At 34.9% G+C, this 16,208-nt stretch overlaps 2 protein-coding genes across 2 annotated transcripts; both read right to left on the bottom strand.

Moving 5' to 3' along the window:
• Window positions 1-1,980: 1,980 nt before the first annotated feature.
• LOC144856240 (uncharacterized) lies at window positions 1,981-4,543 on the bottom strand. The gene is made up of 6 exons (XM_078714190.1): window positions 4,507-4,543; window positions 4,182-4,393; window positions 3,785-4,007; window positions 3,194-3,427; window positions 2,741-2,893; window positions 1,981-2,300 (listed from the first exon to the last, which is right to left on the bottom strand). Exons 1-6 carry the CDS (start codon window positions 4,541-4,543, stop codon window positions 2,065-2,067), a joined length of 1,095 nt encoding a protein of 364 aa, XP_078570316.1. The 3' UTR covers window positions 1,981-2,064.
• A 1,487-nt stretch (window positions 4,544-6,030) lies between these two features.
• Window positions 6,031-15,464, bottom strand: LOC144856239 (uncharacterized). Its single transcript, XM_078714189.1, has 8 exons — window positions 15,431-15,464; window positions 14,450-14,612; window positions 13,412-13,536; window positions 10,388-10,633; window positions 8,929-9,077; window positions 7,890-7,958; window positions 7,155-7,269; window positions 6,031-6,716 (listed from the first exon to the last, which is right to left on the bottom strand). Exons 1-8 carry the CDS (start codon window positions 15,462-15,464, stop codon window positions 6,031-6,033), a joined length of 1,587 nt encoding a protein of 528 aa, XP_078570315.1.
• Between the last annotated feature and the right edge of the window lie 744 nt (window positions 15,465-16,208).

Genomic DNA, 16,208 nt, shown 5'->3' with positions numbered 1-16,208 from the left:
CGTTTACATGGTAGCTAAGATACAGTTGAAATAAACAAATTAAGTTACCTAGATACAGTGCGTAATCAATAATCATCTCCTTCAATTCACTACACCATTTAACAATTAGCAATAATAAAATACTTATTTAAACACGGTAACTTTTTATATTTTCGTTAAATCAAATTCGATGTTTTAGAAGATGACCTAGGCCGTAGCAAGTTAGGTCACGGAACAAGCGACCACCCTCAATATGTTTCTAATATGAGAACTTATACTGTAGTGACTTTACTAAAATATAGACTGTGCACTTCATTATTATTAGGCCTGTAGTTTAATCCGCATAATTCACATAGCCCATATGGTGTTGTTGACGTTTCTCAATAACAGGCAAGTTGCACTACTACAGGCTTAGTTTAGCCTTCGTCCAACTCAGAAAGCACCGAGTTTGACCTGTACTCGATCTACTATATGCTTTATATCTACTATACGTAAAACTAAAGTATTCACTTAATTCAACCATACGCTGGATTGTGCAAATTCTTACCGAACATCATAAGACATAACGTGAAATAAAATTTAAGCCATTTTCATGTTATATATCTTGTTTAAGCAATTATATCAGGGCCCGACTGAACACATATCGGACGACGTATGCCTATCATGATTAAGAAGAATAAATTGCACATCATTGACGTGTTTTTACAAAGCGCCTTTCGCTAATAATTGATCTCCTGACCCCTGACCAACGTACGCAATAACTAGCAATGGTTTTTGAACGTCAAGGATACAATCTGATGCAGATACATATTACAGTTTGATACGCGCATGCGCAATAAGTGACTTTAATGTAGGAATGTGTATACGTAAGATAAATAACAATAGCTGTACTGTAATTATTACAATAATAATAAATATTAAGTATGTACAAAATCTAGCTACAAATATAAATATTCTTAATTGATATAATTCTTATTATTTTTACGCAGCGCCACCAGTGGCCCAGGCATTTTGTAACAAGATTATATATGTATGAAACGTCATGCGTGACAAAAAAATATTATTTTATCATTATTAGGCCGAATCGCCATTAATTGTACTGTACTACACTAGGTCGAAACATTCAAAATATTTAAGAACAATAAAAAATGATTTACTCATGTGAAAACAAAATTGAATTTTGAAAAAAATAATTAAGCATGAATTGAAAATATTTTCTACATAAATTTCAAAGTTACATTTTCGATTGAATTTAAAAACCACAATAGGACGGAAATCTATAGTTGCATACTATTTGCGAAAGTTGAATATGACTTAGAATCGGGCCGCTTAAATGTCATGATTTAGCAGCAGTCCTTTTTCATTTTCAAAACTCCGTTATACTTCAGGCCACTGTCATCATCTGTTGAAAAGATAGAAATGTGTTAAATGAGCAGAGTGGCATAAAACATAATCATCATTTATATCACAAAAGTACACTCTTGCCAGTTGATTAGTTGATTTCGTATGACGTAGAACTGGTTATTTCGTTCTATTCAATGGTCAGCCCATTTTTAACATTTAAGGCCCATTTACACTAGGCGATAACGATCGACGATAAATAGGTAAACATACATTTTTCTTTAATAAAACAAAAGAAATTAGGGTTTTCGTTCTAGAACTATAGGAAAAACATTTATGCTGTATTTGATAAAAACATTTTTTTAAATCTAATCAAATGACGTCATGATCAATAAAAACAATAAAATCGTTGTATTGTCACGATATTATTGCTCTTACTAATCATGACGTCATTTTATTGGACGTGTGGAAATATTATTGTCATCAAAGGCAGCATAGATGATAATCCTATAGTTCTAGGATGAAGACTTTTTAAAATTTTTTTGTTTTAGGTATAAAAAATGCGTTTTTATCTTTTTCGTCGATCGTTATCACCTTAGTGTAAATGGGCCTATAAGATCGTGGCACTTAAAAAACAAACAAAAAGTGTAAGCAAAGACGGGTAGCTCAAGTTTGACCAATCACAAGCGACAGTTCAGATGAGGCGTCAAATTACTCGCATTGGACGTACATGGCAGTGAGACCTTAATGGGAGCTAAATAATGATATAAACTCACACAGCCAGTTGCCCTCACTAGTTCCAGCCGTCTTGAAGTCCGGCAAACTTTTTGTCAAAGAGTCCCAGGCGTCTTTACTGATAAACACCCACGTTGCACCTTGATCTTTACTACGCATGTAACTGCGCATGTCCATGTGAATGCCATAAATAAGTCCTGTAAGCTGGTCAGATCCAATGACATTGTGTAGGTTCATTGGTAGAGCTATTGAAGAATATTTATATTTTTATACATATTATAATGATAATAGTATAGGGATATATTGTTCATTTTGACATAAGAAAAATATTAATATATGCAACGTTCTGTTTATGTGCCTTTTTTATAAATCGAACATTATTGTGTGGACGCTAAGCATTCAAGGTAGGATGTATTGACAAAAGAAATGTAGGCACTACGCCTAACCATTCACTGATAGTTGTCTGCAAATCCAAAAATCTCCGGGAGAAAGTGTCAGTGTTAGGCCTATTACTTATTGATGTATCAAGTTAGAGATTCCTCTTGCTGTCCATATCGATGTGTATGATGACCCGTGGCATTTAGTCTCTAAGTATGCAAGTTCTAAGTGTTTTTTATATATCAGCCAGCCTCAGGTCAGTGCTATTCTTTGAGGGACATTACGAAAACAATCCTCATTGTTTTACCTTTCCAGCGTCCATCTGGTGGATTATCTTGTACATAGCACGACGGAACAATCTTGTCTGATAGACGTCCAACTGAAGGGTTACAAGCAAAAATGACGTCTTTATCCGGATCATCCAACTTCTTAGTTATGACAAAACCCTGGTCATAATAATCTGTCGGAATAATAATAAAAACACATCGATAAATTAAAAGCAAATGCAATCCACAAAGCCTTATTCACCGATTAATTACATTGTGTGGAAAATATCTTGTTGATATCGTGTTGCTAAAAATTGATAAAGTCACATGGATAGAAACCAAACCATGTTAAGATGATAAAATAGGAATGAGGAGTGTCTCTTTTTTATATAGGTTACGCGTCAGTGTGTTGACAATGTAATTTGAGTTCATAAGCAACGGAACTTCTTGTGATATATTAGCTATACCGTCAGGACTCTTTATTCCAAACTTACCCGGAACTGGGCATTTACTAGGATCACTGACACACACAGTATGCTTCCCGTTTTCGCACTTATGAGCACCAGCCACGCAAGCATCACACTGGCTAGATCCCCCATCATAATGGCAGACGTCAGTCTGAGATTTAGTCCATTTGCTGTACCTCATCACAGCTTCTTTTGCAGGTCCTAGTACTGGTTCTGGTGTACCCTCATCTGAATAAAATACTGGTTCTGGTGTTCCCTCATCTGATGAAAAAAGTATATAATAATGGAAATTCTTACTTATTTTGCTGAAACTCTTTTTCTAATAGACAATATTTGTGTGCTACTTTATTACAAAATTGCAGTTGTACTCTAGAGGTTTATTGTGGCGATATATGATAGTATGTAGTCATTATATTGTCCTTAGGTCAAAGTTTAAAACATTATTGCATTTATCCCATAATTATCCGATTTGAATGAGATAATTATCGGTTAATTTTTCTTGAGCGGAATCTGTTAAACCCCATTTACATGAACTTTATCGGTTAAGTTTTATCGGTTAATGTTTGGCGGCAGAAACACGGTCTTGTGCAGTACGTAAGAACCATGGAATTAGCGTACCGTGTTCAAAATCTAACATATGATACTCGCAGATAGCTGGTAGGATAGCGGTGCAGTCCATTATGTCCCAGTCACCAAGATCAGTACTGAAATCCCTGGTATCGTAGACATCTACAAAAGCCGCAGCTCCGCAGTCTTCAGTCACACTTGTTCCGGGTCTGTTTGGTAGCCATTTTGTAAAAGACGCCGATGACCCGTTTATCCACTTGAAAGTATCAGTACCCTAGAACATATACATTGTCATAATTGAAAAGTTATAATGAGTATAATACACGGCATTTCATGTGATTGATCATAGACTTGCCCTGTCAAAGTTACGTCCTTCTTATCATGTAGTTAGCATGGCCAGTTCATTACGGCGATTATGAGTGACACGGGGTCTGATAGCCATACTCACCCCAACGTCTTTCAGCCCAATCCAGTATTTGTATGGCGAGAGTGCTGGAACGAGGTCGCGAAGAAATTGCTGTTCACACGTATCTTCAATCATGACTAATTGCGCATTGTCTGCTTCACAGGCCGCCTTTGCTGCATCCCAAGTTTCTAGCGTGTCGTTGAACACTTTGTAACACGTTTCTTTGTAAGGCGTGTAACCAGACCGACATAAATCTATAAGTACAGTGTAAGAGTTATAGAGTAATTTTAATCAGCCGATTCATGTTTCTAAGAATCATAGACACACTCTTTTTTATAACGTAATAATATATCAATCACATGTAAACTTGTATCAACGAAAGTTGGTTTGGTCGAGGAAGTCATCGTTATGATGCACATGTGATCCTGTATCTACAACTTCTCTATGTTACAGGACAAATTGTTGGCTTAATGTTGTGAAAGAAACATTGTCAATTTTTTAGGTGCGTTATGTTTAAAAACAGCAGTTACAATAGGGGCCTACGGCACATGCAATCCTCACAACCTGGTGAGATGCGCCTAATATTCATTTAAACATGGTTAGAATATATGCAGACAATGTATAACTCTTTCAGATTAAACTGGCACACTATCGTACACTTACCGCCACCACCAACATCTGGTCTGTCCGAATACATAAATTGAAAAGATTTTGTGCAAGAAAGAACTTTAGCGCTATTAACAGTCGAGAACCACAACAAATCAGCCACGCCAACAAAGCGACGAGTGCCCGGAGCAGTTTTTCCGTTTTTGTCGATTCCTAGGCGTACACGGAAAGTTGGTTTTGCGGCAATCTGAATGGTTCCAAGCTGTGAAATACATGAGAAATGTGACTACGCTTGTCTTTGATTTCATTTAGAAAACCCCTGTCGACTTATATCATAAGTCATTAAAACAGAGAAAGTTAAACACACCACCCAGTGAAATAAAGGCTGTAATAATTGTAAACCTTTAATAACAAATCTAAAGACTGAAAAAATCGCACCCAGCCAAGATGGAATTTGTTATCCTGATGCAGACATACGTTACACTTCATTAATAGGTATATTAATGTATTCTGAACTTGTTACTGGTTACTGGAGGTACTACACTGGCCATCCACCCGTTTCCTAATCTTTCAAAATGTATCAGCGCTGTAGGTAAATACCTAACATACTTAAAAGAACTCTTCCAAACCTTATTAACTAAGCTGACCGTGGGCCCTACACATAATTGAATCTGGTTGATTGTAGAATAACTTACATTAAATCGAACAGGAGATGGTCCAGGCATGCTTGGGTTTACCGCTGGTGACTGCAACAGCTCTGTGTATTCTGATTCAAGTTTAATATATTGCACATTTTTCGACTTCAATATTGTGAAAGTTACATCTACTGCTTTTCCCGTTGAATCGTCATCGTGCCAAATACTAATCAGTATTATTACATCATCACTGAAAATAACAACCAACAAATACTATTATCGAAATCAAATTAGAGTGGTACCACAATCACTATATCCCAATACTTATAGGATGTCAAGAGTGATTATGTGAACATCTCTTCCGTACTTTGAGAAAAGGGCTTATCTACAAAAAGCTTTTCATTACAAAAGTTCATGTAATATTTTATTTTCAAATGAATATATTTCAAAAGTACATTATTGAAAAATATCTGACATAATATTCAATTATTACTTTTTTATTTTGAGGGTCAAATTGCAGATAAAGCCTTTTTCCACATTATTTGTAATTAATAATTGCGGAAAATACTTCGAAAACAGGGCACTTTTGCAGTTTCTTTCGTTTGGTTTTTGATCAAAATTTACCAAAACATTTAGTAACTTTACCAAACTTACCCTTTATAAAATGAATTAGTTTCGTATGTTATCTTAAACGACATCTTAGGCTTCGAAACTTCATTAATCAGCGTGTAAACTGGTACTTCTCCAACCCAAATGTGAGCTCCGTCGCCAATCTGCATTCCAATTCCTAACCAGTGCTCTGATCCATTAACCACCGCGTCTGTATCGTCTAGGACAACTTCAATTTCTAACGCCAAGATGTTATTGGAAGCATCTGGGTCGTTCACTTCAATAAATCCGTCGAACTGTGTCACCGACCAGTCTTTAAGGATGCCGAAATCATCATCGTTAGCAATGTACTGCGTCTGAGGAGCGTAGTAGCAGAACTCTGTCGAATACGTACAGGATAAGGAGTCACTGACATATGAAACGGACACTTTGTTGATACTCCACTGCTCGCTTGTCTTGTTAGTCGTGAAGTTGTATGGTAGTGTGACTTCAATTGTCGGATCAGCGGTACCTTTTGGAAACTCAACAATAAGGTTCATATGCACCTTTTGACCAACGTTAACATAAACATTACCATCTGCAGACTGCTCAGTAATGTTCATCACGAAATGCGGTAATTTACTAAAAACTGCGTTTGAGACTCCTTCTGCGGTGACTAAGCCATTGAATATGTCAGTTAATTCAGCAGTTATAGTTACACGTAAAATAACTCCAGGTTTTACATCGGCTACAAAGAAATTGATATAACAACAATAAATATAGATTATTATTGTATATCTAAAATAATGCAAATTAGGAAGACATTAAAACTATAATGTTCACTTCAAAGATGTATTGGTGTTATATTTCTTGTCAAATACATGCCATAAACTACGAAAGCATAGTGTTTGTTAGCACTTGCTGACGGAATTATGATTTTGTACAACAAAGCAATGTATACGGTTAGGAACTGTTATAATGTGATATGGTTGGTTGGGGTCTGCACATTAATTCATAAAAAAAAATACTTTTACAAAAGAATATCAATTTGATAATAAATATGATACGCTAACGACATTAGTTTTATATGAACAAGGATGTGGTAAAACTCATTTGGGTTCAACAGCTTTCAGTGTAAATTATTATTTTGGCAAAAAAAACCAAACAAAAGAATCGGTTAAAATACCATTAACAGTGGAATTGATAGTCCCTTCAAATTGAATGTCCGATGAAAATAAACTGTTATTACTAAAAGACAAAGTAATCTCTGATGCGGAGACCAGGGTGACCGTGAAGTTGCTCTGAAAAATACAATGAATCCGTAACAACATCTCTTAGCAAATCTGACTTAAAAACAAAACACAGCAGATCTGTCAAATGAAGAAGAACCCCAGAAATAGGTAAATATCTTAAGCGGTAATGTGAATAGAATCTCTGAGATTAAAGTCGGCAAAGTCGGATCTTCTACTTCATTTTTTCCGCACGCCCAACCAACATTTATGTTATAGAGAAAAGACCTATATCTATTGTTTGACATATCATTACAGTTGTTGTGAAAGGGGTCTCACGCTTGAATACTCTGTCCAGTTTGCTCATTTGCATGTAAATCAGCTGGTTGAAATGCATGGATGACCTAACCTAACCTAATAGGCTAGTTAGGTGACTTGATGTGTGGAAACATGCTTGATGCATAGGAGTACCCTGTACTATAAACAGTATTTACTCTAGAGGAGTACTGGTACTGGACATTGGGTCTCTGTAGTGGTTTTAGTACTGCGGGACTGAATAAGTTGAGTGTATTTGCTTGCTTTAGTAGCCTAAAATCACAGCACAGTTATATTTAATTATTTCACTGCTAAAATCACACGTCACACTATTTATTATAACCAATATTTTGAAAAAATACAAATCAAAATCATACCGTCGTGGTTGAGTCGGTATTTCCGTTTCCTGTTAAAGTCCATATAAAAGGATCTGCAGACAGGTCGAACTGAAAAAGATGTTACTATAATAAATAACGCCCGATTATCGGTGCTGTATCTAGATTTGCCGACAAGTATCATAGAAATAGTGGCTAATACAACATCACATGTGTTTCACATGTGTTTCACATGTTTCTCCTGGTATCATAGCATAACCAAATATTCCTGATACTTGGAAACTATATCTCGAAGATACAGCACTGAGAATCGAGTAATAATTACACCCAATCGGTATTTAGTAGTACTATATACATTATGTTCCGCGTGTGTTATTTCTTTGATAAACTAACGTATACGTATATTTATCCATGTCTACATACGTATAACGAATATGTTTGAATTCGTAGCTTGTTTCATTTGGCCAAATTCATTTTACGTCCGTCAGTAGGACAGACATGTGATCCATTGTTCGCAGTAGGCTTACGTTTGATTTAAGTTCTTTGTCGTTTTATTTAAACTTTTTTTTAAGAACTCAGAACTTCAGTGATGAAATATGATATAGAAATATATTTTGAACAATTGTAATTGTTAATTTTAATTTAAAAATCTCAAAGGTATAGTTAACGTGTAAAATGCAATCCATACAAAACGCATAGAAAATCCGGATCACGCGCGGAAATACCGTCTCGCTACTACACGTACACATGTGACGTATACGCGAATTTCACCCATTATGCGACTACGGAGTTTTCCCATTCTACTTTTTCTATAATAAACTCATAATACCCTTCATATGCATTCTCAACTGAGAATCATCGACGCACATGTCAACGACTGTGCACATTTTGAAAGACTAATAATCGTTATTTCCGATGCTGTATGCAAGTATTGCATGAATACAGTACCACCAAAAAAAAAACAACGAAGTGGAAAACATTACGGCCAAAAGATTATATATAGACATTTGATATATAAATTAATGGCATGGTCACAAACACTGTATATATACAATATATGTGTTCCTTTTTAGTTAATTACCTCCATATTCTCAGCTGTAAGGGTGACTTTCAAGCCTGTTCCTGACCCAGTAGTGTTTACCAAGAAGTCTGTCTTTACTTCATCTCCAATTCCGTAGTAGGTTGTCGAATCTTCTACGGTTGCGCCCGCACCCACGCTGATGATGGGAGCTGAAAGTATCAGTTGCCGATATCAATAAACAATTAGATAATAACAATAAAATTAAGAACAATTATTATACAAATAATTAATGTTTATTCGTTGAAAGACTGACTGCATTATTTAACGAGGCATAATAGACTAATAAAATTGCAAGAATACAATCAGGTGTATTATAAATTTATCTATACGATGGTCTGCTATCACATTATTTAATTATTTATCAATTACATTTATATCGTTTTATAATAGTTAAATTCCTCATCTAAAGGATATTGATTAATTTTGTTTGCATAATTATTTCGTTGTGTCCAACCTAACAGTTTGTTGGCAATAATGTGTAGGCCTAAATACAGTTGTTTGAATCTGAATCATATTGTTTTAAACAATTATTCATTATTAATTTAAAGCTTGGTTCCCATTAGAAAAATACATCCTCGCGTTGTCTTTCATTTTTTGGCAGAATCCATTACTACAGAACGGGGAAGATCTGGTAAATTTATTCACAATCGCCTCTATTTTGGGTTTATCATTGAAAAGCAAAACGAAACAATCTGCGTGCAATGCATGTCGGTATTCAAAGCTAGCCGCTTAAATTATTATAATCGACTTTTTTTCAGATTTCTACCCGTTTAAAGACAACAAAAATGATCGCCATATAGGTCCATTTAGGATTCATTTTTGGATTTTTGGTTGAATTTTACCATTTATTTTGTCATTTTATAAGTGAAAACATGATTTTTTAACGTTTTTTTTCTATTGAAGTGATTAACTAAACTAACTAAAACTACAAAATAACATATTCAAAGTCTGATTTAATACATTTTTCATGTTTTTGGGAGACAATGCATCTTTAAATAGACCATATACAATATGTATGGAATGCGTCTTTTATCAAAATGTACTCGATGCAACCCTTGTTCGCCAAAAATTAAACAACTTTCGCCCAATAATATAGTTTAATATGTTAGGGCCTACTCTCCAATCCTCCAGTATGCTTTTGAATCACAACACGAAAATATTTCGTCGATTTAAAATTATTTCGGGAACTGAGTGAACATCGCGTCCAATTTCGCCTTACATTGTTTTGTTCTAAAGAGTGTTTTTACCAGCACATTTGACTTAATTGTGAGTGTAGGTACTTAAACAAGGTAAATTAAAAATGGGCTTGTTGACAACAAATATACTTTACTATTATAGGCCTACTAGGCCAATACTAAATAGAAATATAAAAGCAACGCTAATGAAACGTGTGACATTTGCATCTTTAACCACAATTTGAGTTAGCAATTTCATTTGAAAATTAAAATAGAATATTTACTTTTCAAAATATATAAGCCTTTTGGATTATTAAGTCGACTATCGTTACTTTCCTTTGATGATACTCCAGTGGTTCTATCACCTCGATATATACCACCGTTCAAGTCTGTCCAGTAAAGATAGTTTCCATAAATATCTATCTTCCTTGGGCGATTCAGCCTAGTTATAATCGTTCTTCTGTTAGTTCCGTTAAGGTTAGCTTCCTCAATTAACCCACTGCTGTAATCACTCCAATACATCTTTCCATCTTGAGAATAATGAAAAACAAAAACGAGAGTATACGATTGAATACTGTACTTGAATATGCGTATTAAGTTTTAACAAAACGAGATTTTCAAGTACGTGACTTTTTAGTAGGCGCACAAAAATGGGTTAGCATGCATTTAGTTCAATTAAAAAAAAGTTCACAAGAAAATGAATCACAATATAAAATGTAAACAAAATGTTATAACTCATTGAGAAAAAGGAAAGTGTACTCAACTGTAAGCATAGCTTTGATTATGGGGTCTGAGCAAAATACTTTGTGCCTAACGAGTAAAAAGATCATTCTGCACATGCTCATGTGTTTCTGAACGTGCGCAAAATGTCCTTTTTACTCGAAAGACGCTTGGCGCGTCGTGTGAAAGCAAAGTCGCTAATGTCAGGAAGTAAAGTAAGACGCCGACTCTACACATTTTATTTAACAACATATTTATACAGGATTATACACAATCAAGTAGAAATAGCAACAACAAATATAAACTGGAAGTTAAATGTTATAAAAAGAAATGAGATCTGTATCTAGCTTTAAAGGACATAATCGTGGGTGAATGTTTTATATCTGCTGGTAAGTCATTCCATATTTTTCAGCCTGCAACTTTAAAAGACGAATCCATTTTGCTACGGGTATAATGAGGTATAACAATATTTAAGTTTTCTACTCCACGCCGCGTTAAATGGGTGTGTACATTCCCAATTAGTTCAATTTCATTTGTCAATCTGGTTGGCGCAAGTTAAGGCCGTGGATACATTTATACATTAGACTAGTTAGATAAAAATCTCTTCTCTCTTCAAATGTTTTCCAGGAAAGATCCTGAATTATGTTATCACCCCTCACGTCAACAAAATCAAAATTTTGGGTAACAATGCGAGCCGCTCTACTATGAAGACGCTTCAAGATATTCTTGTTTTGCTCAGAGATATTTCCCCAAACAGTTATCGCATAGTCACTACAAGGTTGTATGGTACTCAAAAACAACGTTTCTAATAATGATTTATTTAGACATCCCGCCATTTTACTCAACATTGTAATTTTATACCCAATATATTTACTGATAGACTGGGTATTCTGTTTCCACGTTAACATTTCATCTATAATAACTCCCAGGTATCTTATACTATCAACTTGTTCAATGTTGGTGGGCCCAATTTTAATATCCAGTTGTTATTAGCTACTGAACGACTGTTTCTGAGTAACATGACCTTAGTTTTGTCTGTATTGTTTGGGAGGTGGTTTCTATTATACCATTCACTAACATTATTCATGATTATTTGTAGAGAATCGTTTACAGACTTAGTTGAATTACCATTAGTATACAACAACATCATCAGCAAAAATGCTGCAAGTTCCTTTTATAACAGACTGCGAAATATCATTAATAGGCCTAAATAGAAGAAAAAGGATTGGCCCTAGGACACTTCCTTACGGAACACCAATGTTAATATCTCTCAGTTTAGATTTTCTATTGTTGCAGTATACAAACTGTTTTCTGTTTTTCAGATAATTTACAAACCAATTTAAAACATTTTCACTGAAACCGTATTTATCAAGTTTATATACAAGAATTGAGTGATCGATCGTATCAAAACATTTAGATATATCCAAGAAACAAGCGCTGATCAGTTCAGAATCATTAAAACTTTTCAACCAATCATCAACCACTCTGTGTAAGCACGTTACAGTGGAATGTTTTTTTTAAAACGCAAATTGGTCCACATTAATTAAATCATAAGACTCAAGAAAGGTAATTATTTGTTCCTGAACAACTCTCTCAATAATGTTTGCAATATGACCGACAACAGATTTTGATCTGTAGTTGTTCATACTCTCTTTACTACCCTTTCCCTTATAGATTGGGGTCGTCCTTGCAACTTTCCAGTCACCTGGGATACGCCCAGACATAAGGGAAAGGTTTACAATGTGACATAATGGCTATGAGATATATGGCGCCGCCAACCTCAAAAGCTTACTATGAAACTCTAATACATCGAGGTTTTTTTCAGGTAATTTGTACAATCTCGTTTTGATAGTATTTGCATCAATATTTGTAAAATTAAAAGAATATATACATGGTGGATTATTCCATCTAGATACACCTGGCCTGTTATCAAATGAATTTGCCATTTCAACTCCGATGTTGGTAAAATACTCATTAAAGTTATTGCAATCAACATTAGTGCTTGTATTGCATTTCTTTTTCCCAGTTACTTTATTTAACTCGTTCCACATTTTTTTGGGATTATTTTTGTATTTTATATTAACAGTGGTAAAGCTTGGCCTTGGCCTTTTTTATTTTAGTGTTTACCAAGTTTCTGAGTCTTCTATATTCAGATTTTAATTCTGGATTTACATTTACCTTACTTTTAATATAATCTCTTTTGTACATTAACTTAATTATTTCAGGTGTCATCCAGGGAGAACATCATTCTATTTTTTACTCTAGTATTTGTTAAAGGCGCATGTTTATTACTTATATTTAAAAAAGAGTCGCGGAACATTACCCAAGCACTTTCTACATCATTTAAATTGTGAATATTGTATAGGTTCTGACAACTTGAAATGTCATGGATCATATGCGTGCTTATCCTTAATATAATTATACTTTTTAATTATGTTAAAATGTACTTCAAAAGGATTATTTGGTACCAATAGCTTCACGTGTAAAGAATATATTTGGTAACATCTATAGCACCTATCAACCATCGCCATGTCTAATCGGTATACGATTTTATAACTTACATGCATTCATGGTCAAGAGTAACTTACCGGGAACTGCTAAAACAAGTCCTTTTGCATTTGATACGTTTGTTACTAACACGGTCCCTGTACTCAAGTCATTTAACTTCGCTCGCTCTATCACATCGTTGTCTTTATCAGTCCAGTACAGGTATCTAAGTATAAGTATAATATATGTTACTACATTAACGTTCTGTTACAAGTAGTTCACATCCCTTCTACGGAAAAAAAATATATTGAAACTTACGAAATTACTGAAACAGATTAGTTATTAATGATTTACGAATATGTGAAAGAAATGTTTTATTACTTCCTTTATTGAGTGGTATTAATGCATTATTATTATTGTTGTTGTTGTTGTTGTTGTTGTTGTTGTTGTTGTTGTTGTTGTTGTCGTCATCGTCGTCGTCGTCGTCGTCGTCGTCGTCGTCGTCGTCGTTGTTGTTGTTACGTTTTTGCTTACTAATCAAAAGGAAGAATCAAAAGAATGGAACTGTGAAGTTCATAGTTGATCTCCCTCCAACGTGATAAGAGGTTTACTGTGTATAGAAGGTGACATTACCCGTTAGATATATCAAACGTAACTAATAAGAATCCAGATTTATTACTTTATTACGGCCAGTCTTTTACTAATTTAGATTATGATACAGTACAAGTGGTTCAATACAGTGTTATATCTGTATCACATGTGACACCTGTATAAGCCTAACCTAACTTTAACCATAATGTAGTACAGGCGCCATGTGAAACATGCGGCAATGTATTAATATAGAATTGGCCTATGCTGGACAGATTGTACGATACGGTGCAGAGAATCGGGTGTGAATGAAAAGTATAGAAACTTACAAACTGCTTAAGGTGAGATGTTATTATTGAAATTCAATTCATTGAATGTTTTAAACGTAAAGGCAATCATTCCTTTTTTTAAATTCCTATTATTAAATTTGAACGAATTTAGATGTATGGTTTAAATGCATTGATAATATACAGTTATCCAAGATGTGGTGACACAGTTCTTTGGATGAGTGAAAACAATAGATAGATGTACGATAAGAGAGAGTGACATACCCGTTAGCTGTATCTATCTCGATTGCAAATGGATTTCCTAATTCTGTGTCAAACAGAATTGTTCTGTTTGTTCCATCCAGATTGATTACTTCAATTAGTTGTTTGCCATATTCTGTCCAATAAAGTTTTTTTCCAGCTCCATCAACGGCTAAACCACGCACATCTTAAATAATGATGACAATTAAACAATTACTGCAATCTCAACCATCTAATTTACTTGATATGCTATAGACTATAACTGTTTTAACACATTTCAAATGATGCTCAACCCTCTACTAGGGTTATGTATTATATTTTACGAAACTTTAGCACGAGGACGAAAACGTTTGCTTTAATGGATGACGTCAACATTCTACTAATTTGCATAACAGTGTACGGTAGTTCATGATTCAGGAGTTGTGATACCCTTTGGTTAACGTTTTTCAAGTCGCTATTTTAACTATAGTTGTTCGTAATGCTTGCTCATGTAGAAAGATAAAGGTATGTTATATAATACAATTTAAGGCGTATCTTAAAAAAGCAAGGCAGTGTAATAATTGAACCGACGATTATTTATTTTATGAAAAATTGGACATTTTATGATGGGAACATTATTTAAGTTATGCGTTCGGAGGCCTCTGTTGTTATGAAAGTGTGTGAAAGGATTGTCCTCAATAAGTTAAAGCCGTTAATCTCCCAATATTTAGACCCACTGCAATTCGCGTACAGAAGTTCACGAAATACTGAAATGCTATATTGCTTAAACTCAAAAAGATATACTCTCATCTTGAAGGCGTAGCTAAATTCGGTCACTCTGTGAGAATCATGTATTATGACTTTAACTCCGCCTTCAACACTATCCAACCTCACCTTCTAATTAATAAATTGTTTAATATGGAACTCCCGCGCTCACTAATATTCTTTATATATAATTTTCTTGTAAATCGTAGTCAATATGTTAAGTTAAGTACAGGAGCCATCTCGGATTTAATTTGTACAAACACAGGCGCACCCCAGGGTACGGTGTTGGCGCCATTTCTATTTTCAGTCTATACCACTGACTTTAGATCTAATGACCAAACCTCCTGTCCTGCTATTAAATTCGCTGACGACACTGCTCTCATTGGGTTAATCAGGGGGGATGATGATTCTCAGTATATTTCAGAAATTAAACGATTTGTAGAATATTGTGATTTAAATTATTTGGAATTTAACGTCTCAAAAACCAAAGAGGTGGTGATAGATTTCCGGACTAAAAAGAGGGTCAAGGCTAAAGACGTGCTAATAAATAATGCTAAAGTAGAGAGGGTATCTAGTTTTAAGTATCTGGGATGGTTTTTGATGAATATCTGTCCTGGGGGGAACACATAGATCACATTATAGAGAAACTAAATTCACGTAAACTACGCTCATTTAATGTCGATAGCCACATCCTTCGTTTTGTTTGTCAGTGATTAGTTCTGTTTGGGGATATTGTCTGTTAGGTTGGGGTGGGAATGTTGGTAGGAGAGATAGGGATAGAATAGACAGGTTGGTGAGGAGGGCAGGGAGGATGGTTGGATGTGAATTACCTGTGGTGGACTCGGTCTATCATGAACGGTTGCGCAATATGTTTAGAGTGATATGGAATGATGTTAGTCATCCCCTTAACTCGGACATTGCCGACTGCCTTATGGAACGTAGTGGACCGCCACGGGAATCCACTGAACGCCATCGTCTCTCCTTCCTCCCTAGGGGCATACGAGACTACAAGGAAGATATCAAAGATAGGGGAATATTT

Source organism: Antedon bifida, chromosome 11 (genome assembly GCF_963402885.1).
Source record: "Antedon bifida chromosome 11, ecAntBifi1.1, whole genome shotgun sequence".
In the NCBI taxonomy this organism is placed as follows: domain Eukaryota; kingdom Metazoa; phylum Echinodermata; class Crinoidea; order Comatulida; family Antedonidae; genus Antedon; species Antedon bifida.
The sequence above is the reverse complement of the archived record's forward strand: the minus strand, read 5'-3'. Positions and strand labels throughout refer to the sequence as shown.